We start from the raw sequence: 24444 nt of genomic DNA, 5'->3' as shown, positions 1-24444 counted from the left end.
ATGAGGGACGAGGGCCCTGCTCGTGAGAGCTTACATTCCAAAAGGGGAGGGGCAGACAGACAGTGGGAACACAGATGGGGTAGATAGTGAGGAAGGAGCATGGAGCAGTGGGTTAGGATGTGTGTGCTGTGGAATGTGTGTATATAAGATGACCTGATGTTATGTCAAAATTAATTCCTTCATTCATTTATCTCTATGTCAACAAATAGATTTTGATTATGTGTTATTTACATGAGAGATGTACAAAATAAAGTTGTAGCACCTTAATTATTGTGTGTTACATTGTAGCATCTAAATACAGTACATCCAGATAAAAATGCAGCTATTATGGGACTGTCCCGCCATCCTGATACAGTAGTGACTACTTTAATCCTAGCTGCTGGGTACTATGCCATGCTCCTATCAGTGGGTGCATCTCACATGCTAGACCCACCCACAAATGGGTGCAGCCATGCCCAATCATCATCATCATCTAGCTCTTACTTGTGAATAAGAGGAGTATTATTTATTTTTCGTGGACTCTAAATATGCTTAGAAGTTATTTTTATTACTACAGGTTGAGTTTCCAATATCCAAATATCCCGAAATACGGAATATTCCGAAATATGGAATATTTTTAGCATGACTCAGATAGTGACACCTTTGCTTTCTGATGGTTCTATGTACACAAACTTTTTGAAGACGTAAAGTTATTGAAAATATTGTATAAAATGACCTGCAGGCTGTGTGTATAAGGTGTATATAATACATAAATGCATTCTGTGTTTAGATTTGGGTCCCATTCCTGAGATATCTCATTATGATATGCAAATATTCCAAAATACGGCATATGTCATATTAGAATAACCCTGTTCCCAAGCATTTTGGTTATGGGTGACTCAATCTATATATTGATTGTATCCATGAATGTCATATCTGTAAGATGAATTCGGGAAACGGAATGTGTGGCACCTTATCAATAACCGTTGATGATGATGATGATATTATTTCCTTTGTGACGTCTCTCTTTACAATTGATCCCCCTAATATCAGCTCCCACACAAGTCATCATCCTACATATCCGCCTCCTAGTGCTGCTTCAGAGCTCTTCATAAAGGGAAACTGGTATTTTACACTGATTCCCATCAGTTCTACAATTCCATAGTTTATTGAGCATGTTTATAATGTATAGGTGGTATTATACTAAGGAGATACACAAAATACGTTAACCTATTTCTCAATTGTATAAATTATTTGATATGTAAAGGAAAGTATAAAGGGCCATGGGTTTGTAATTTTGTACGCTAAGATGGCAGCATCTGTGGGGGTGCAAAACATTACACCAGGTGATGTGAGGGCTTTGCGGACTGACACTGGCCCTGATTCAGAGCCGGACGCTCTGAATCAGGGCGGCATTTTTTTTTTTTTTTGAGCCGGCCTCCTGGCCCCTCGCTAAGCTGTGGGTGACCACCCACAGCTTTTGCGAGCGGCCAGGTGATGGTCGCGATGGCCGCGACCATCGGGCTTGCGATGAGACCTTTGTGGTAGGGTCTCGTCCATCGCAAGCCCCAGTGGACTTCCTGCTCTAATAGAGCAGGAAGTCCACCTACTCACATCACTAGTGATGTCAGTAGGGCCACCCACAAACGGAAGGCGTTCCCTTGGGAACGCCTCTGTTTATCCAGCCACTCCCCCTGCCCACCTCCAAAACTGGGCGAGCTGTCAATCACAGTCAACAGCCGCCCCGTTTTGGTGCGAGACCCGTAGCGACGGAGAGCCCGTCGCTGGCTGGGCCTCGCACATGCGCACGCCGGATGGCAGCACATGCGCATAGGGTAAACATCGACCCGCTTGCGAGCTGGTCTGAATCAGCCCCAGTGTTCCTTGCCAGGTGCAGTTGAGGCACACAAGTTTACCTATTTTGGCAGTGAAGTGCAGAAATGTGATTTAATTTTGTAGAACATGAGTATTTAAACATCACGCGGTACATACAGGCAGTGGTGTAGCCAGGTTTTGATGGGGGAGGGGGGTGAAGATGGGAAAATAGGTGCCCCAGACCCAAGTGCTTCACAATTCAAATATCACTAAGTAAACAAAAGCAGTTATAGTTACATAATATCTGGACACTCCTCTGGTTAGCAGGACGTCCTCTGATTCCTACCAGGTCGTGGGGTGCAGGTTCCTTACACTGCACAGCAAGAGGGGAAGGTTCGGGTGCCCCAGCAGCTGCGTAGCCAACCTTTGTCTCCACATTTCCAGATTTACACAATTTCAGATGGGGAGCTGCATGTAAGGAACCATTCCCTGCCTTTTGAGCAATAAAGGATTTCAATTCTCTACCACTTCTGGGTTTTTAGAGATTTGGGCCTCTTCTATACAGTATGCAGTTTGTAATTTCCAGCTTGTGTAGCAAAGTTAATTTTTTGTGACCAATGTAATAAAAAATTGTAAACATACACAAGTGACACATGTAATAAGGACAGTCCCCAAGGACCATACTTTTTGTTAAGCAATAAATATGGATAAATTGCATAGTATTTCAGGAGGAAACCTGGAAAGGTTAAATTAATGAAATGTGTAGCCCATCAAGTGGGCATGCGTCCTAAAATGTGCACCCGGCCTGGACAAGTAGGCACAAATGCACACATAAAGATCCTCTGTGGCAAGGAGTCTGGGACACACTCTGACATATATACAGTATGGCAGTGTGCACTAAGAAACTTCTATATGATTTTCATTGTAAAATAAACTGTTTTGATATTTGAGGAAACAAAAATCACTGTCACATGTTGTGGAATTTTTGTTAGTTGGGATTTTTGAATCCTCCCTCCTGAACCCATCAGTAATTATACATAGTTACAGAGTTTATTATCAGTGAACTCTGTGTGGGGGGTGGAAGGAGATGTAGGAGGTGTGAATAGGACAGAACTCAGTATTCCTTTCTCCAGCAACTCATCCCCCATCCTCCTAACAACTTTGTTTCCTGTCTCACTTAGGGCCTGGTTCAGAGATAGTTGGTAATGCAGTCGCATTTGCAGCCGCTCTCGCAATAACAGTTGCGGGAATATACAAATGCTAATCTCAGCCTTCCCTTTGTACGGAACTGTGCAATGACGTGTACGAGCGGTAAGACGCCCACTTTCAGGCTGCGAAGTCTGTGCATTTGCCATAGAGATTGTAAACACTCCAACATCGACGAAACATCGGTCATGCCATTGCCACTTGCAGTAGTCTAGAGTTTACTCTAGCTGCTCTAATCAAATGCAAGTAAACATGGCCTCTGTAGCTATAAATTTGCGATAATGAGCACAGCAGCGTTCCCAGACATGTCTGTGACACTCCCATAACACGCCCATAAATCAGCCCCTTATTTGCAAACACTTTAGTCTCCACTCTGATAAACACAGGGATCACAAACACCTACTCAAGTGTTAGCAATGCCTTACGCAACTAAGAACAGCATAGGACCAGGGGCGTATTTAGTCTGGGTGCAAGGCATACTTGCCTACCCTCCCGATTTGGTCGGGAGCCTCCCGAAAATCGGGTGCCACTCCCGACCTTTCTGGAAGGCGGGCAATTCTCCCGGCTGCCGCCCAACCCTCCTATCTCCCCCGCAATGACCCCTGCAACCCCCGCAGCGGGGGGGCCGGGGGCCCCGCCCCCTGCTACACAATGCCTATTTTATCGGCATTGCATAGCGGGGGCGGGGCCAAACTGACCCGATCGCGTGACCCCGCCCCCACCACGCCTTCAAGTGATGTCACCCACCCGGCAACTCCCCCTTGTACCGGCCACGCCCCCCCCTGTTCTGCCGATCTGGCTGCTCCCTCCCGGAAGGAGCAGCCAGAAAGTCGGCAGGTATGGTACAAGGTGTGCGGTGCACATGGGCGCTGGGTCCAGGGGGGCCCACGCACCACACACCCTGCACCCAATATCATCTACTTACCTCTCCGTCGGCCCAGCGCTAGCTGCAGTACTGCAGAAATCACTGGGAAAATTGCCACCACGGCCATTTCCCCAGTGATTCGTTCATGCGCAGTAGAGATGTCCCGGCAACACGGCGCGGATGCCATGTTCCCGGAGACCTGCGCATGTGCAGTAGACTCTGGCACAATGCCAGAGTCTACTGCAGCGCCGGAGAGGAGGGGGCCCAATCGGACACTGCAAACGGGCCCCCTCCTCTCTTAAAGCACTTCTGCATAGGGCACTCAGTTCACACGTGCGCAGTTAAAGGTTGCTGAATTTTCAGCGCTTGTGCAGTTGCAAAAACATCGCTCATATGCGTAAGCATCGCAAATACGTCCGTCTCTGAATCAGGCACTCTGTCCTTTTTCCTAATTCTGTTTTTCGAGATGGTGGTAGTGCAGCTTTAAGTTACTATCAACTTTACGTCTGTGGCGTTGGAGATTCAGATTTTTGATATCGCCAATTTGTCTAACTAGATTTAATGCAACGTGTCCTGGTTGCGGTGCTATGTAAGGGAAAGCAGTCGTTTATAAAACAAAATTTGTTTTGTGACAGTTTTTAAATAATTGTGTGTGAATAACCTTTTTGACTGAATACTGCATATAAGTACAATTACTGCCCTTTGGTTTGGAGCCTTCTGCGGGTGATGTTTGCTCAGAATTAGTTAAAAAACAAAACTGTGCATAAGACAGGGCTTGCTGGTTGAGTGTTTGTTCCCTTGCATGCTAATGTAGTTTTCTTCTGTACAAAAATCTCTGAACAATATCTTTACAAATGAAAATAACTTTGTTCCCTGTACAAAGTTATGTCTCCTCAGGCTGCATCACAGTTTCTTCATCGAAAGCGGCGTGCCAACTCATTTTTTGAAGAGAGTAAAGGTGGGAACCTTGAAAGAGAATGCATTGAGGAACTGTGCAATAAGGAAGAAGCCCGCGAGATATTTGAGAACGTTCCTGAAACAGTGAGTAGAGCAAATACTTGTTCTGTTTTATCTTCTTCACTTTAGTGATTCCAAATTCACAGCTTTATTTGGTTGGAAGAAATGTTCAATTTTCAAAAAGTTGGAAACTGGGTGTACTGCACCACTGATCCTTCACTTTGCATAGATGTATAGTTATATTACGGTATACTTCTTTTTGCAATCAGTACTTCTCAAACAAATCAGGGAAAACTGCACAAATAAGATTTCCATTCTGCCCTTCTATATGTGACTACGGGAACAGTCCAAGCCTGTAACTTTTAAGGTGAGGAGTGTTTACCATTATCTAAAAACAATATTGCAACACGCACCATCAGCAGCGGAGAGCCCAGGACACACCGCTCAACAGGCGTGGTAGTCTGAACAAAAGTCCATGCCGGTGTGCAATTGCGACAGTTGGATTCTTGGGGAATGGTTACTGTGACAACCAGAAACGCTGACTTCATTTAGGGACATATCTATGTAATAAGCGAGAAAGCGTGTCTGTCTGCCTGTCCGTCTGTTTGTCCTTTATGCACGGCCAGAGTTTTGGACTTAGGGCCTGTTTCAGCAAGGAACAAACGCACTTGCCCGATGTTTTAGCTCTGCGTATGCATCGCATTTCACGTGCGCGAACTAGCTATTGCGATGGGTACTGCGTCTGCAGAGGCAACGCAGACCTAGAGATAAGTGATTGACAGGAAGTGCCGTTTTGTGGGGATGGACGGGCAAACGCAGGCGTGTTTGTGCGTTTGGACAGCATTTTGCATATTCATATACTCGCAGCAGATGGATGCGTTCGTCTGCATCCATGCGTTCCTTGCTGAATCAGGCCCTTAGTTCCGCCAAATTTGGCACGGTGGTATAGTTTGACCAGGATTAGGTTTTTGCCTAGGTTTGAACTTCTTTAGGGCCACACGCTGTTACATAATTCCTAAAAATGGAGACACTCTTACATTACACAAGTTCCAGGGCTGGCTCAAGTGGAAATTGGCAGTCTCACAAAAACCAGTGTAATGACGGCCATACATGGTGCGATAGCACTGTGCGAGGCGACAGGGGATCCGTCGACTGACATCGGGTGGTCCCCACACCCAGTGCGATCAGGTGGCTGACCGCCCGATATGCCGGCTCCCCCCTGCCTCAACCACATAGCTCTGTATGGGATCGCACATCGCATCCCCTGATTGACTGGTTTTGCAGTACGATCAGGAGATGCGATGTACGACCCCACGGGAGCGCACTTGGGCCGACATCAGGCCCATACACGGTGCGATGTAGCAGCCAAATCGCACCAATCAGTCGGATCGGCTGCTTCATCACACCGTGTATGGGCCGCTTAAAAGCTGCAAATGTATCCTTTTAAGCTTACAGGCTGAGCAAGTTTAAAATTTTATGATATATGCAAGTTCATATTAAATCCAGAGTTAAGCTGGGTACACATTCAATGATGTGTACCCAGCCGACTTGTCGTGCGACGGGGCCCGGCGGAAGTCCTGGCATCTGCAAATGCATACACACTTGCCGATGTCGGACGCATGCATGTCCGACGGGCGACATCGTCAGCAAGGGCCATGCTGCCGAATGCAGCATGACCCTCGTTGACGATGTCGCCCATCGGACATGCATGCAATGCAGGTCCGACGGTCGAAGTCGCTGATGATGCGTGGGAGCGTGCATCATCAGCGACATCGAGTGTACTCACTAGACGATGTTGCCGACATGTCGTTTGATCCGGCTGAATCGGACAACATATCGTCTAGTGTGTACCAGCCATTAGTCCTTTTTAAAGTGACCATAATGAGTCAGCCCTCTGTGTTTGCATGCTAGTACGTAACTAGAAATTTATGGGCCACATAGCAAGATCTTAAAAGGACCCCCCCAGAGGTAAAAAAACACATACATTTGCCCACTCACAGAACCCATTCATTTATGCCACACAGAACCCATTCAGGTTATGCCTCACAGTAGTACCCCTTATACACATTATACCACACAGTAGTAGTGCCCCTTATACATTATGCCACACAGTAATGCTCCTTACACTACACAGTAATGCCCTTTACACATTATAACACACAGTAATGCCCCTTACACTACACAGTAATGACCCTTACACATTATAACACAAAGTAATGCCTTTTACAGATCATGGGCCGGACTCAATTAGCCACGAAAAGCTGCGGTTTGGTGTAAAGTTTTTACAGGTGAGAACTTTCAGAGCAGGTGAAAAGTTGTGCAAAATCCCTATTTTTGTTTAAAAATTTGGGGCCTGTTTCAGCAAGGAACGCACGGTAGCAGACACACGCACCCGTCCGCTGCAAGAATATTCTAATCAATGCACACACACGGAGAACGCAGCACAAGATGCAGACGCCCATCCCCATATTAAGCCGCTCATCTCCCTTTACTCACAACCTGATCAGTATGCAAGATAGTAGAGCAGGAAGCTCACTGGGGCTTGCGACAGATGAGACCCTACCACAAGGTTCTCGTTACAAGCTTGATGGTCGCGTCCATTGCGACCATCACCTGGCAGCTCGCAAAAGCTGTGGGTGGTCACCCACAGCTTAGCGAGCGGCCAGGAGGACGTTTTTTTAAAAAGAGCGGCCGCCCTGATTCAGAGCGAGCACTCACTTTTTGCGAACGGCTCTGAATCAGGGCCTTGATTCACTCCCCCTAATGACAAGTTAGGCAAAACTATTTTTTTATCCAGTTTAGTCAATTTTGGGGTTAAAAAAAAATTAAAAGTAGTGAAAATGGGATTAAAGTAGTGGGTGATGTGTTTTGGGGGGCTGTGTGGATAGCCCCATTGCAGGTGTCTGCAGCTGGTGTATTTTTAACATTTTGCACTTTTTACTAAAAAATATACTTGCACCTATTTTAATGTACCCTCAATTTAACTGCAGCATTTATTATGTCCAAAAAAATTGCTTTTATAATTTTTCCACACTTATGCAAATCTGCATAAAACAGCCATTTGACACAATTTAAGAACCCCAAATACTTTTGTTAGGGCCACTAATACACTTCTAAAATGATAACCTATGCCAGTTCCCTAAGGGGTAGAGACAGATTTTCCCAAATTCACCAGTACTTTTTGCTGGTTACTCCAAGAATAGTTTTCACGTCTTCTATTTTTGGATAGTACGAAAAACAGGAGTGCGCATAAGGCGTGAAAATATTGCGCCAAAATACGCAAATTGTATGAAAACTTCTCAGATGTTAAGTTTTAGCTTTTTCGCGTCTAATTGAATTTCCCCCATGTCACAAAGTAGTAGTGCCCCAAATAACACATTATTCCACATAATAGTAGTGCCCCTTACACATTTTGCCACACGGAATCCCGACCCGGGACTAAAGTTAGGCATCGAAATCCCGACGCCTATTTGTAGCCCAACAACGAAATCCCGACAGCGGGGATCCCGAACAAAGGTAAGCGGGGCCCTGTAAGCTGTTAGCCGGCAGGACGGGAGGGTTAGTATTAGGGGCCCAAGGGGGAGATTAGGGTTAACCCCCCAGGAAGGGTTAGGGTAAAGCTATGGGGGGGAGGGGGTTAGGCTCAGATACCCCCGGGGGGAGGTCAGGGTTAGGCAGCCCCCCCCTGAGGGTTAAGTGTAGGGTGCGGGAAGGGAGGTTAGGGTTAGGCTCCCCCGGAGTGAGGTTAGGGTTAGGCACCACCGGGGGGGGGTGTTAGGGTTAGGCACCACTAAGGGAGGGTTAGGGGGGGAGAGGGTTAGGGCTATTCAGCCGCCGGGACTTCATACCCATACCCATTATGCCACACAGTAATGCCCCTTACATATTATGCCCACCCTAGCAACTCACCTTCCCGTGTCCCTCCAGCAGCCTCTCGCCTCCCCCTGTGTGCCATCAGAAGCCAGCAGGTGTGGATTTGGTGCCGGCCGCCAGCTAATTACAGGTGGCTCACCAGAAAGCAGCGGCAGACATAGACAGCGTCGACATACTTTGAATCTGGTGCCAGTCGTGAGGCAATCAGAGCTAGCAGACCGGCTGCACTGTTTTTCCATGTCTGTCTGTCCATGAGCGAGCTGTAATCAGCTAGCGGCCGGCACCAAATCAACATTGCTGACAACCGGGCCCCCCTCAACAGCCATGACTGGACCGGCCCACCTTGTGCGTGTGACTGGGTGCAGGGGAAGCAGCGGGCTACAGAGGCAGCTCGGGCACCATAGCAGCTGCACCCCTATAACCCACGGTAGTTACGCCACTGTTTGCATGCATGTTAGCAAATACTGAGGTCCTTTTCAGGATCAATGGAATGGGGTTATAGGCAAGGACAATGTAAACAAATAAATAATTCAGGAGTACCTCAAGGTCCAGTCTTCAACCTGGGCAACGCCGGGTATCCCAGCTAGTTTGTTATAAATTGCGGTCTGTCCCTGAATATTAATAATCCTTATCACCACATATCGCAGCAATAAGTGCTTGAATGTATCAGTCTGAATCTCCGCGATTCGGGACACGTGCTCTTATAAGAGTCCACCCTGGCAATCAGTAAGAGGTATAGTGATCTGCTTATAGACCCATTTTGCGGCTTTTGCACATGCGCAGCTTTCCAGCTGCGTATGTTTAAGGCGGAAAAGCCTGCAATGCGCATTGGGATATCCTAAAAGATCCCTCTCCAACAAGGCTGCCCCAATGCAGTCAATGGACTAACGCATCTGAAGATGGAGTTAGTCAACGCAGGCAAGATCTTGGTTAAATACCGTTCCCATAGAAAACTATGGAAATGGCTGCTGTCAGAAAACAGGGATAAATTCTGCCCATAAACATGCGTAAACAGCAGTTCTGAGGACAGAATTGATTAACAAACAGGCCCATTTCTCTCTGAAGGACACTTAGGTGACTGTCACATGTGTAGGTGGTAGCTGGTCCTGCATTAAAGATGTGGCTGGGTTACCCTGGGACATTCAGTCTTGTTTATAACATGTCAGTGTGGTTTTGCAATTGGCTGCATTCCTCTACTTATACAGTATATATAACTGTTTTTTTAATTATTGATTTATCTTTCACCTAAATCCAAAGTCTTTAAATGTGTAGCAATAACATTGGGCTTGTGGGTGGACTTTCAGAAATTCCCAGTCATGTCAATAGTGCTTAGCTCAGTGGTTCCCAAACTGTGCGCTGCAGCTCCCTGGGGTGCCTCCATGGCCTAACAAGACTGCCCAGTGTATTTTTATATTTTATTTAATTTTTCTGTCCTTGGGGAGTGGGGCGGAGCGGGAGGGGGTATTTATTTGTGATGAGCAGGGAAAGCGTGCAGGAGCAGTCCTATCAGCTTAAAGCAACAGCCAGTGAATCCTGAGGCTGCCTGTTGCTGAATGGGGTCCTACAATGCATTGTGGGAGATTAGACAGGAAATGTCTGATCTGAGGAGCGATGCTGCAGAATGGTGCTGGTGTTCACAACTAAAGGTAAGTAAGGGCGGTACATGGAGAGGGGCAATTGAAGGTACTTGGTGGTGGAAAAGAGAGAGACATGGGGGGCATAGGGAAAGACATGGAGAGGGGCATAGGGAAAGACATGGAGAGGGGCAAAGGGAGAGACATGGAGGGGGCAAAGGGAGAGACATGGGGGCATAGGGAAAGACATGGAGAGGGGCATAGGGAAAGACATGGAGAGGGGCAAAGGGAGAGACATGGAGGGGGCAAAGGGAGAGACATGGAGAGGGGCAAAGGGAGAGACATGGAGGGGGGCAAAGGGAGAGACATGGAGGGGCTAAAGGGAGAGACATGGAGAGGGGGCAAATGGAGAGACATGGAGGGGCTAAAGGGAGAGACATGGAGAGGGGGCAAAGGGAGGGACATGGAGGGGTTAAAGGGAGAGACATGGAGAGGGGGCAAAGGGAGGGACATTGAGGGGGCAAAGGGAGAGACATGGAGGGGCTAAAGGGAGAGACATGGAGAGGGGGCAAAGGGAGGGACATGGAGGGGCTAAAGGGAGAGACATGGAGAGGGGGCAAAGGGAGGGACATGGAGGGGCAAAGGGAGAGACATGGAGGGGCTAAGGGGAGAGACATGGAGAGGGGGCAAAGGGAGAGACATGGAGGGAGCAAAGGGAGAGACATGGAGAGGGGCAAAGGGAGGGACATGGAGGGGCTAAAGGGAGAGACATGGAGAGAGGGCAAAGGGAAGGACATGGAGAGGGTCAAAGGGAGAGACATGGAGGGGGCAAAGGGAGAGACATAGAGGGGAGAAAATGGTAAGGGTTATAAATACTTATTAATTTGGCTTACGGGTGCCTTGAAAAAAATATGGAGAACCTAAGGGTTCCTTAAATGGTATTTGGGAACCACTGGCTTAGCATATTCTCCTCCTTATATCTCTCTGTGCTCTGATGAGTACACCTTGATTGGCATACACTGTTTCTTTTAGATGTTTTCTGTGTTTAATATCAGACTATAAAATTTGCCTTTAGAATTAGGGAATAGAATTATTCTAGAAAACTATATTTATTCTATATTTATGTTTATATAACAAAATATACGAGGGTGGTTCAATAAGTAAGGTAACAAGACCTCTCATGTGTGTAATGTTCTCTGGACCTGATTCAGACCTGCTCGCTAGCAAGCGATCGCTCGTTGCTGGCAATGTTTGCAAATGTGCGCATGCTTATAGTTCACAGTGCGCGTGCGCAAACCAGTACGAGCGATCGTGATGCGTTCGCTCGCCCTGCAAAGACAGCCCAGTGGAATGAGTGACAATGGAAGCCGTTTGTGGGTGGTAACAGGGGCAGGGCAGTAGTTACGGAGGGGTGGAGTTGCGGACGCAGGCGTGCCTGAGTGTTTAAACACCGTCTCAGAGGCGTGCATAATTAACAGGCAGCGTCATAGTACACGTCACCTGGTTGAATTATACACTGAAGGGATCGCAGTGCTTGCGAGCACATCCGATGGTGCTCGATGTACCAATGTTTTCTTGTACTTCCTGGAGATGACGTGCGCAAGTGGGCGTCTTATGAATGGCTGGTGGGCGTCTACTTACGCAAAGTGATCACTCGTCAAGACATAGTGGGCGTGCTAATGCCTTGCCGAGCGATCACCTGCCTTGCTGGGCGTGCGCTGGATTTGCATACGCTGGGAGCGAGCGATCGTATCTAGTGAGCGGCTCTGAATCAGGCCCTCTATCTCATTCCAATTTCTCGCCAGGCCAGAGCAGGTAGATCACTATTTCCCCTCATGGGCATTAGACTGTGCCTCATATCAGTCATACTGTCACAACATCAGTTATAAGATGGTGGGGCTGGCAGAAACATGGCCAAACACTGAGGTGCGAAGTGTGATCAGATTTCTGCGTCTTAAGGGCATATCAGCAGCTGAAATTCATTGCCAAGTTGTCGAGGTATACGGTGATAACTTCTTGTCACGGAAACAGGTTTGGGTTTGGTATGCTGCCTTTGATAACGGCAGGACAGACCTTCAAGATGGGCAGAGATCCGCCTGGCCATGCACGTCCACCACAGATGACAATTTGTGCCGCATTGAAAATCTGTTTCAAGAAGACAGACGCATTCGTGTTAGTGATATTGCTGACGAACAGAACATCTCAGTGGGTGCTGTGCACAACATCGTTCATGAGCAACTGGGGTACAGGAAAAAGTGTTCACACTGTGTACCAAAGCAACTCACAGAAGTTCACAAAACCAATAGTATAGAATTGTGACCATCTACACCTAACTTTATGGGTTTGTGGGTACATTTTAGGGCCAATCCCTTGTTAGATTTTATTGTGCTTTCTCCGAATAATGAGTGATACAGGACATCAGGGCTACTGTTTCACTTTCATGTGTACTAATATTTATTATGTGGGTTACCTAGTAATGCACTTTCCAGTGAAAAAACATTGAATTAAACGTATAGGTTGAGATATCCGATATCCAGTACCTGTTACTCACGTCCTTGTGGGGATACTGTGAAAACGCTGTGTGATGTCCCACAATGCAGGGAACGAGCTTGTAAATGCACCTTCTCCAGCCCTTTATCTAATTCAAATAGTTTTGTACCACAAAGTGTGTGAAAAGTAAGAGCATTCATGTGCCTAACCTGTACAAAACGCGTTCCGCCCCATATCCACCCTACTCGTCCCATCTGCTCATCTGTAAAATCATCACAAAGGGACATGTTGCATAGCATTTGTGCACTTATCACTAGACCGACACCTGACTACACACCTTACATTTCTCTATGCAGCCTGTTATAGACAAAAGGTCTTATTCAGATATGTACGCTATGCCAATATTTTCGCAGTTGATCGATTATCTGTAAACTGTGTCTAAGGGCCGTATTCAATTAGATGCGAAAAGCCGAGATCCGCGAAAAAGTATCGCCGATTGCAACTTTTTGCTTGTTGGAAACTCATCTCCGTATTCAGGCCCTCATTCAGAGCCGCTCGCTAGCGGCAGTACGCTCGTTCCGAGCGATGTTCGCACATCTGCGCATGCGTACGGTTTTTAGTACGCATGCGCGAACCAGTCAGTGCGGCCGAAAATCGTTTGTACGCTATATAGCGAGTGCCTGCTATTTTGAGTGACAGAATGAGGCGTATGTGGGTGGTAACAGGGGAAGGTGCTTGAAAACTGGGGAGTGGAATTCGACCGCAGGCGTGCTTAAAGGTCAAAATGGGCGTTTTAAGGGAGTGTATAATTAATACAGCAGCGTCATTGACCACGTCACTTGTTTTTTTTTTAACTCAGAACTGCTCGCAAAATAGCGGTTGAAAAAACCAACCACAAGAATAGCGAGCAGTTCATACGCTGTACGATGTACTCGATTAATCTAATAAATAGCGGACATGACGTATGCTGCGAGCGGCCAGGGGGCGTTTTTATCAAATAAACGAGCGTATGTTTTGCTCTCTCGTTCAGACTTAGAGGTGTGAACAGACTGCAATGTGCGAACGGATCATTTGAATAGCCACCTCTTGTTTTTGAATGAACGACCGCAAATAGCGAACGGCTCTGAATGAGGGCCTCAATTCCATCTGCTTTTCGTGTACGCGGAAAGTGAATGCAATGTAATAAGTGGAAAAGATTCGCCTCTGAATAGCAGGAGAAAAGAAGTGCAACATTTTTGTTTTGGGGTACAAAGGTGGGGAAACCACTCTGACCCCTGGGGACAGCCCCCAAAGGACAACTGCATCAAAAAATTCCTGAAAAAAACTTAAGAACACCCCAAAAAAGTACTTTGAATTTGGGGGCAAAAAAGTACAAAGTGGAGGGACAACTTCGCAAACTAGCGAAATAAGGGTCTGGGGGTGCTCTAAGAAGGGGTCAAGTGTTTTGGGATTGCAGGTGCTTGTATGATGGAGGAATTTCACTTTTATTAAAACTTCACTTTAGAGACATTACAAGATACTTGCACCCATTTTCAGGTACCCCAAATATGACAGGACTACTTATTTTCACCCCAAACATACTGCTTTATGCCATTCTTCACCACTTGTGCAAAGACGCTAATCAGAGGCAATTGTGCGAACTTAAGTACCAAACAGTTTTATTAGGGCACTACCACATTGGTCCCGATGTTTCTGCATCTAATTGGGGGGGGTTCATGCTGAATTCACCGATTCTGACACAACTTTCCGCCTGTTCTGACTTCGCGTGTCGCCGTTTTCGTGTCTTTTGGAATTGAATAGCGGGGACGCGAACGATAAAATATGCGATGTAGGCGAAAAGTCCATGCAAAACTTTTTCGCGGGTGCGAAACTAATTGAATACCACTCTAAGTTACACTACGCATGCGTCAAGGTAGATTACCATAGTCGCTTGCAGCAACTATTTACTCGTGTATGATTGACAGCCAGGGACCATTTGGGGAAGGTAACGGGGAGTGGCGGTAAAGAACGTAGGCGTGTCGCAACCGTTTTGGGGGCGTGTCACATTGTGCATCACCATGAATCAGACCCACAGTCCTTTAGCAATCAGCTTTGGGACATATTTACTTTCTCTCGCTTAAAATAATGAAATGTTAAGTAACAGTATACCAAAATATAATGTAATAAAATAAAAAAAAACTAAAATACTGTTTGATTATTTTGGCAAGAACTACTATTCATGTTTATAAGGAATACATCATCACTTGGCATAAGGGCATGAACAAAGGACCTGATTAAGACCCGCTCGCAAGCGTGTCGATGGTGTGCTCTGCGCACGCGCAGCGGCCGCACTACGCGTGCGCAAGCCCCGGAGCGAGAGAGAAATTCTCTCGCTCCGTGGCTCACTACAAAAGGGGCGGCTGTCGATGTTGATTGACAGCTCGCCCCATTTTGTAGGCGTGGCGGGGGGTGGCTTCACAAACGGAGGCATTCCCATGTGAACGCCTGCCATTTGTGGACGGCCCCACTGACATCACCAGTGATGTCAGTGGGAGAACTTCCGGCTCTGTTAGAGCCAGAAGCTCTCTGGGGCTTGCGGCCATGAGACCCTACCACATACCTCCCAACATGACCCTCTCCAGGAGGGACACCATGCTCTGGTCCTGGACTTCCCTGGTAATTTATGATTGGTGGTGGCTCCAGAGGTGGGGCTGCAGCACAGTCCAAAATTCAAATAGGGGAGTCACACCAACTGCCAGTGAGTCCCAGCCAGTGATGTTTGGCAGGGTGTGAAATGACAGTTGGTGTGGCTCCCCTATTTGACTTGTGAACTGTGCTGCAGCCCCGCCTCTTACCAGGGAAGTCCAGGACCAGAGCATTGTGTCCCTCCTGGAGAGGATTCATGTTGGGAGGTATGCTACCACAAGGGTCTCGTCGCAAGCCCCGATGGTCGCGACCATCATCCTGGCCGCTCGCAATAGCTGTGGGTGGTGACCCACAGCTATGCGAGCGGCCAGGAGGCCGCACAAATAAAAAAAAAAGCCCTGATTCAGAGCGAGCGCTCTTTCAGAGCGTCCGTCTCTGAATCAGGCCCAGAGTTTTTATGGCAATGGCACTCCTTGGTGATATCTAATATCCTTTATATTTGATAATAGGCGGTAAATTTACTAAAGTGAGAGTTTTAGAAGTGAGTTTTAAAAGTGATGTTGCCCATAGCAACCAATCAGATTCTAGCTATTATCTTCTAGAAGGTGCTATTTAAATGTTAAGTAGAATCTGATTGGTTGCTATGGGCAACATCACTTTTAAAACTCACTTTAGTAAATTTACCCCTAGGTGTGTGTGTGGGCGGGAGCATTATCCCATGTATAATCTGGAAGAAATTATAACACATTGATTCATCATAATGTTGCAGTGAATTTCATACAATCAATATTAATCTGGACTTTTTTGTATTATTCTAGGAATATTTTTATCCAAAATACTTGGGTAAGTTGATTACATATTTATTATAAATAGCACTACTTATTTGTTTCATTACCATATTATTACTGCTTAGACCGGTATCCAAATAGCAGCAGCAAATTACCGCGGCTAATTACCTCGCCCTGAGCTATCCAATTAGCCCCGATGCCGGCACTTATCGGGGATTTTGTTTCGCCTGCCATGATTAAAAACCATTTTCTCCCGATCACGGCAGTGGAAATATACAGTGCATCCGGAAAGTATTCACAACGCTTAACTTTTTCCACATTTTGTTATGTTACAGCCTTATTCCAAAATGGAATAAATTCATTTTTGTCCTCAAAATTCTACACACCATACCCCATAATGACAACGTGTAAAAAGTTTTTTTTACGATTTTTGCAAATTTAATAATAAAAAAAAAACAAAAACTAAGAAATCACATGTACATAACTATTCACAACCTTTGCTCAATATTTTGTTGATGCACCTTTGGCAGAAATTACAGCCTAAAGTATTTTTGAATATGATGCCACAAGCTTGGCACACCTATCTTTGGGCAGTTTCGCCCATTCCTCTTTGCAGCACCTCTCAAGCTCCATCAGGTTGGATGGGAAGCGTCGGTGCACAGCCGTTTTCAGATCTCTCCAGAGATATTCAATTGGATTCAAGTCTGGGCTCTGGTTGGGCAACTCAAGGACATTCACAGAGTTGTCCTGAAGCCACTCCTTTGATATCTTAGCTGTGTGCTTAGGGACGTTGTCCTGCTGAAAGATGAACCATCGGCCCAGTCTGAGGTCAAGAGCACTCTGGAGCAGGTTTTCATCCAGGATGTCTCTGTACATTGCTGCATTCATCTTTCCTTCTATCCTGACTAGTCTCCCAGTTCCTGCTGCTGAAAAGCATACCCACAGCATGATGCTGCCACCACCATGCTTCACTGTAGGGATGGTATTGGCCTGGTGATGAGCGGTGCCTGGTTTCCTCCAAACATAACGCCTGGCATTCATGCCAAAGAGTTCAGTCTTTGTCTCTCATGGTCTGAAAGTCCTTCAGGTGCATTTTGGCAAACTCCAGGCGGGCTGCCATGTGCTTTTTACTAAGGAGTGGCTTCCGTCTGGCCACTCTACCATACAGGCCTGATTGGTGGATTGCTGCAGAGATGGTTGTCCTTCTGGAAGGTTCTCCTCTCTCAGAGGAATGCTGTAGCTCTGACAGAGTGACCATCGGGTTCTTGATCACCTCCCTGACTAGGGCCCTTCTCCCCCGATCGTTCAATTTAGACAGCCGGCCAACTCTAGGAAGAGTCAAATATATAAATAAAATTACCAGCGCTAAACACTCATAAAAATATATGATATAGTGGATGGTTAGATAAAAAATCACATATTTATTGACACATAGAAATAATAAAATCACCGTTAGTATATCAATGTATGCGATTGCACACTAGATAAGTGTCCTAAGACCTATATCTCATGGTATATAAATTCCTAGAACAGTCTTGACTCTGTAATAATGTGGACTATAAACTCCCTTTATGGCAACATGACATCTATTACACCTGGATCCGGTAATCCTATATGTTGCCATAAAGGGAGTTTATAGTCCACATTATTACAGAGTCAAGACTGTTCTAGGACATTATATACCATGAGCTATAGGTCTTAGGACACTTATCTAGTGTGTAATCGCATACATTGATATACTAACGGTGATTTTATTATTTCTATGTGTCAATATAATGTGATTTTTTATCTAACCATCCACTTTATCTTATATTTTTATGAGTGTGTAGCGCTGGTAATTTTATTTATATATTTGATATTTCCTCAAGAGGCTGACACTATACCAGCTGCTCTCTGTCAGCGCTTGTGGTTCTTTTTCAACTCTAGGAAGAGTCCTGGTGGTTCCGAACTTCTTCCATTTACGGATGATGGAGGCCACTGTGCTCATTGGGACCTTCAAAGCAGCGGTTATTTTTCTGTACCCTTCCCCAGATTTGTGCCTCAAGACAATCCTGTCTCGGAGGTCTACAGACAATTCCTTGGACTTCATGCTTGATTTGTGCTCTGACATGCACTGTCAAGTGTGGGTCCTTATATAGACAGGTGTATACCTTTCAAAATCATGTCCAATCAACTACATTTACCACAGGTGGACTCAAATTAAGCTATAGGAACATCTCAAGGATGATCAGTGGAAACAGGATGCACCTGAGCTCAATTTTGAGGCCGTGAATATTTATGTACATGTGATTTCTTAGTGGGTTTTTTTTATTAAATTTGCAAAAAGCTCAAAAAAACTTTTCACACGTTGTCATTATGGGGTGTTGTGTGCAGAATTTTGAGGACAAAAATGAATGTATTCCATTTTGGAATAAGGCTGTAACATAATAAAATCTGGAAAAAGTGAAGCGTTGTGAATACTTTCCGGATGCCCTGTATATAGGTCCGCCACTTTTCGCTTATCCTATGTGTTTCATGAGAAAAATAGAAAATTTTCGGACATAAAAATCGGGGTTTAATTGGATACCATGAAAAAAACATTGTGAATAAGACCCTAAAATCGTTGGGAAAGAAAAGGACGTTTTGTTTTTGCCTCTGAAACTTTTACGCTGCTACTTCGATACCCTTAGTCTGTAGTATGGGCATGTACTTTAGTCACATACCAACCAATTAGCTTCTACCTATCATTTTATATCACGTACCTGATAAATGCTAGAGAAAAGCTAATTATTTGCTAAGGGGCAACTTCTCCAGTCGCCCACAACTCTACTCTTTACACCACTTGATACATCTCCCCCTTAACATTGAGCTGCTGCTCATAAATGGTCAAACTTTTTTCTGACCGGGTGCTGATGGGAAACACCTACCAAGAATTAGTGGTATCTGCCCTCTATGTGAGATCTAGTCATGATATGTACTTATATACCATAGGATTGTTTTTCTAAACGACTATAGGCAAATATTGTATCTTTTACATTTACATTTTAACTATAATTAAAGTTTCAAAACAGCTAATATTAAATTTTCTCTATCATTTACAGCCTGTCTTGGTGCCCATCGTAATGGAAATGATAATAGGATTACCTATCTGAATTTTGATGGCCCAGCCGATCTGAGATCATGCATTAATGGTTTGTATAACATTTACTCATTTGTATTATAGGCAGGGCTCTATCTGCCTCTAGTTATGTTGCATAGACACAAAGATCATGTACAGCATGGCAGGATATGCAGCATCATGCAGTGCAGTAATGTCCATTCGACAGAACAGTGTAATTATTATTTATCAGTGAGTGTAAATCACTAGATTCAGTGTTCGCTGAAAGGGTTGCATCACACCCTCCATAGGAAAGGTGATAACTGCATAGACCTAATAGAAAGGTGCGGATTATACACAACATTCATCCATGCACCATACTGTATTTTTTGACCCATGAATGCATGAAGTCTAATGCTGCATACACACATCAAGTTTATGGCCCCCTCAAACGACCCAACGATGGTCAATGCGCGGGCACGAATGGTCGATAACGATATCGACCATCGCCCGTGCATGCAGGCCAACATGGTAAATATCGACCATGTTAGCCTGTTTACTATAGGGCCCGCGATCGTTGATCGCGGGTCATTATAGTACTTGGGGGGTTGCTGCATGGTTCGATCCAGCAGAATGCAGGACGAAAGAGATAACGATCGTTATCTGACCGTCGAGCAGTCTGACAGTGTGTATCCTCCATAAGAAGTGTCCGCCAGGTCTGATAGTCTAAAGGTGTGTACACACTAGACGATATTTTACACGATTTGCCAGATTCCAACACATCGAAACGACAGGTGGTGTAAAATATGTCCAAATTGTGAGTGTCCACTCACGATGCTGATGTGCGTCCCCGCGGGTCGTACATCGCATCTTCAGATCTTGCCTACAGCATGCAAGATGTGCCAATCTCGTACATGATCCGGCGCACAGTGTTTATGCCTGAACGATATGTTGTTCGGATCCGCATACGATGCTTTCAGGCATGGATCAGGGAGATCTGTGCTGCAAGCATGAAGTCACAGATACATGGACATATCTCCGTCCGTGCATCTGTGTCTAAAAAATGTATAACATGTGAAAAAAAAAACAGCCTGCTCCCCCCCACCCAAAAGAGCAACCAGCCCCGGGCTTAGTGACCCAGTGTTGGTTGTGCAAAATACAGGGGACAAGTGATGTAGGGTTCCCCTGTATTTAAGCACATCCAGCACCGGGCTCTGATCCAGTCCTGGTTCTAGAAATACAGGGGAAAAAAATGCGTAGGGTTCCCCTGTATTATTAAGAACCAGTGCCAAACTTTTTCTAGTGGGGGGGCTAATGCCACAGCCAGGGAAACCCTATCACCGGGTCCCCTGGCCGAAGCATTAACCCTGATTGCTAGTCAGCCCAGGCCGGGGATCCCTGGGAATGTGCATGTATGTTTAATAAACTTTAAATTTGTACGGTGTGTATGTGTCCTGTGCTTATTTTAATATTGCTTTTGCTGTGGAACTACAGGTACCAGTGGGCCCGTAATGCCCTGTATGCTGGTACTTGTGATTCTCCAAGTACCAGCATGCGGGGGAGGCTTGCTGAGACCTGTAGTTCCACAGCAAAAGACAATATTTTCAACACTTTCAAATGCACTACACTACACTATCAACCTGGCACCCACCGCTCCCGGAGTGCTGGGGATAGACCCGGGCTATCAGCCTAGGCCTGGGGTGCCCTGGAGAGGTGGACCCCTTTTTGGGGGGACTCCCCAGGCATCCCCGGCCTTGGCTGAATAGTGGTCAGGGTTAATGCTTCACCTGGGGAACCCGGTGAAAGGGCTTCCCTGGCTGTGGTCTTAGCCCCTGCTAGAAAAAGTCTGGTGCTGGTTCTGGTAAATATAGGGGGACCCTACTATTTTTTTTCCACTGTATTTCCAGAACCGGATCAGAGCCAAGTGCTGTTTGCGCACAATACGTTGTTTGTCACCTGAATTTTGGCAACCAGGGCTGGTTCTGACTAGCCCGGTGCTGTTTGTGCTTAAATATGTGGGACCCTACATCGTTTGTCCCCTGTATTTTGCACAACCGGCACCTGGCCACTAAAGCCCTGGGCTGGTTGCTCTTTGGGGGGGGGGGGCTTTCATTTTTTTTAAAACATAGCAGCACAGACGGATAACACTGATCCGTCCGTGCAGGGCCGAAACTAGGATATCTGTCGCCCGGTGCAAGGCAGCAATTTTGCACCCCCCTCCCTTCCCGTACCTGGATTTTGTCCTTGCTCCTCCATAAGGCAGTGCATTACTCAGACGTCCCTGGTATAGTGACTTACATTATTCCATACACCATAATGCCCATTACACATTATGCCACACACAGTAATGCCTATTACCAAAGTGCCACTTACATATTTGCCTGACACCATTTTATGCCCCACAGTAATGCTTCTAATTACTTTAAAATGACCTGCTCGTTGCCATGGGGTTTCATGCTCGTTGCCAGGGGTTACATGCTCATTGCCAGGGGGTTTCATGCTTGTTGTCAGGGGATTTATGCTCATTGCCAGGGGGTTTCATGCTTGATGTCAGGTGTTCCATGCTCGTTGCCATGGGGTTCCATGCTCGTTGCCATGGGGTTCCATGCTCGTTGCCATGGGGTTTCATGCTCGTTGCCATAGGGGTTTATGCTCAGCCCGGGGGGTTTATGCTCGTTGCCAGGGGGGTTTGAAGGGAGAAGATGCAGCTCTCAGCATCTTCTCCCTGCAGCGCCAGCGTTCCCGGCACTTCAGAAGTGGCCGCCAGAAGTGTATATGTAAGAGCACATAAGGCAACTGACAGCCCCATAATACTAAAATTATACCCGCAATTAATGACATCTGAGACTATGGCGTTTATGCAGGAGTGGGCTGGGCCGGGGGGCAGATGGCACCCTGCCCCCCGGCCCAGCCCGCCCTGCATAAACCCCATAGTCTCAGATGTCATTAATTGGGGCAACAGGTGACCAGACTAACAAGAGAAAGACATAAGAACTAATTTACTAATGCTGGGCATACACTATACATTTATCTGTCAGATATCTGTCCAATCTGGCTGATTGGAATGAAAATATGGTAATGTATGGGAGCAAATGACAATCAACCATTGGCTCCAAACACTGGAAAACATACAAAAATGGTTGGTCAGACAAAAAAGGTTAAATCAAAGTAAAGGCACACATCCACTAGACGTTTAAATTGAGCAATTGAACGATTACGGTATCGTTCGATAATTGTTCGATAATCATTTGCAGATTGCTGGTTGTTTAGACATCTATCATCGTACAAATATGTTGTGCAACCTGACGATATCGTCAGGTTGAACATGTTTGCAGATGATTGATGTGCCTTCACTGAACGACTGCTTGTTCAGTGTAGGCACATCACAGACTGACAATCGTCTAGTGGATGTGTGCCTTTATTTAACCAATTTGAACCATCATTTTTCCAGTGTTTAAGAGCATTTGATAGATTGTCATTTGCTTCCATGCATTAGCAGATTTTAATTTCAACCAGTCAGATTGGACAGATATCTGACCGATAATTGTATAGTGTATGCCCAGCACAAACACACTTTAGAGGTGGATGCAGTGACAGCTGCTACTGCTTATTTGCTAATGCAGACTGCTGTAAATGGTGTACGGCGTATTCATTTGTTAGCTTATTTCTCTTTCTCACTTTTTTGTCCATCACATAATGTATAATACGCAGTTCATTTCTTACACAGCACTGCCGGATCAGTGTAAACCTTTACCCTGCAAAAAGGATGCCTATAAGGAGTGTATAGATGGAAAAGGAAATTTTACTTGTGTCTGTAAACCAGGATGGCAAGGAGTGCGCTGTGATGAAGGTAAGTGGGAAAACTTTCCATTTAGTATATAAAGGAGATGTTAACTCATTTTTGAAATTTGTATCCTCTAGTTTAGGGGTAGGCAACCCTTGGCACTAGTGCCACAAGGTAACACTTGATGATTAGAGTGGCACCTGCAGGGTCAGGCCCTCTCCAACTACGCTGGCTGCGCTCCTCCTCTGCTACTCCACCTCCTTCCTTTAAAGAGGAGACTTTTTTGGTACGCTAGACGCTCTCCAAACTGAAGAACCCAAGCATGGCCTGCACAGTGCACACCCAGGAGAGTTTGTGCCTCTGTTGAGTGAACTCTGCCACTCTCAATCCTGCCCACAGTCTGATAACAGTAAAAATTCTGAAGCATCTTTGTCTCCAGACTATCAATCTCATCTGAGCAAACAAAGGAAGGACAGGGACGCCACTAAGATTTTTTAGTACAATTTTCTAGGTACCAGCAACCCCAATGACTAAGAGGTACCTGCTCATAGAGAAGCATTAAGCCATATGATTCAGCCGAAAAATGTGTGTATGTGACAGGTTGACCTTAAGGTTAAATATTAATCAGCGTACAGAAGCATTGTTTGAACATAGACTGCCTGCCAAATTTACCAGGGAAAGGTGGGTGGTGAGAGAGCCCAAACTACAATTTGTGTACATGTTCCATAAATTGTCTTTAAAGCTTGATTCAGAATGGGACGCAGTAAAACATCGGGCACCTTAGACTGATGTTTTACTTATGACCATGCGTCCAAAACGTACTGTGCATGTCTCCCAATGCTCACCGCTGGCGAACGCAGATCGGAACTGAACATGCAGTTCCATAGGGTTGCCAAAAGTCCCATGGTGCTGCCGATCTCTGCTCTTCGGTGCACCTTTGTGCGAACCACAGTGGATTAGAGATGCAGCGGGTGGGCGTCTCAGTAGACATCCCATCAGCTGCAGCATTAGCATCATTTCACAGTACCAGCTGCAGCAAAGGTCACAGCTGCTACTGTTTTGCGTCCACCTCTGAATCACCCCAAAGGCTATAATGATACATTTTTTATATTTTCATTTTAGATTGTGTGCAAGACTTATGCCTAATCACAACTCCTTTTTTACACCAGGGGGTATATTTACTAAAGGTCGATTTTGTATTTCAGGGTCCAAATCATACATGTACTAACAGTCAATTTTTGACATCATTTTTTTTAAGAATGTCAAAAATCATCTGATAGTAAATGTGTGATATACGGGTGTATTTCCTGAAAGTCGATTTTTGTTAGATTTTTGGTCAGTGTCGGGTCAATTTTTGGTCGTTTTTGTGTTTCAGGGTCTAAATTACACATTCACTTAGAGATGATTTTTTT

The 24444-nt window shown here is 45.7% G+C and overlaps 1 protein-coding gene across 3 annotated transcripts in view; it reads left to right on the top strand.

Moving 5' to 3' along the window:
• PROS1 (protein S) overlaps positions 1-24444 on the top strand; it is an 83146-nt gene that overhangs the window by 13076 nt on the left and 45626 nt on the right. For all 3 annotated transcript variants that reach the window (XM_088442051.1, XM_088442050.1, XM_088442049.1), the window contains exons 2-5: positions 4749-4906; positions 16203-16227; positions 19253-19342; positions 22976-23098. In XM_088442051.1, the coding sequence (XP_088298177.1) occupies positions 4749-4906; positions 16203-16227; positions 19253-19342; positions 22976-23098 (396 nt within the window). The remainder of the gene's footprint in view (positions 1-4748; positions 4907-16202; positions 16228-19252; positions 19343-22975; positions 23099-24444) is intronic.

This window comes from Taudactylus pleione, unplaced genomic scaffold, assembly GCF_031769625.1.
Source record: "Taudactylus pleione unplaced genomic scaffold, aTauple2 ptg000303l, whole genome shotgun sequence".
In the NCBI taxonomy this organism is placed as follows: Eukaryota; Metazoa; Chordata; class Amphibia; order Anura; family Myobatrachidae; genus Taudactylus; species Taudactylus pleione.
This window is presented reverse-complemented; position numbering and strand designations above follow the sequence as displayed.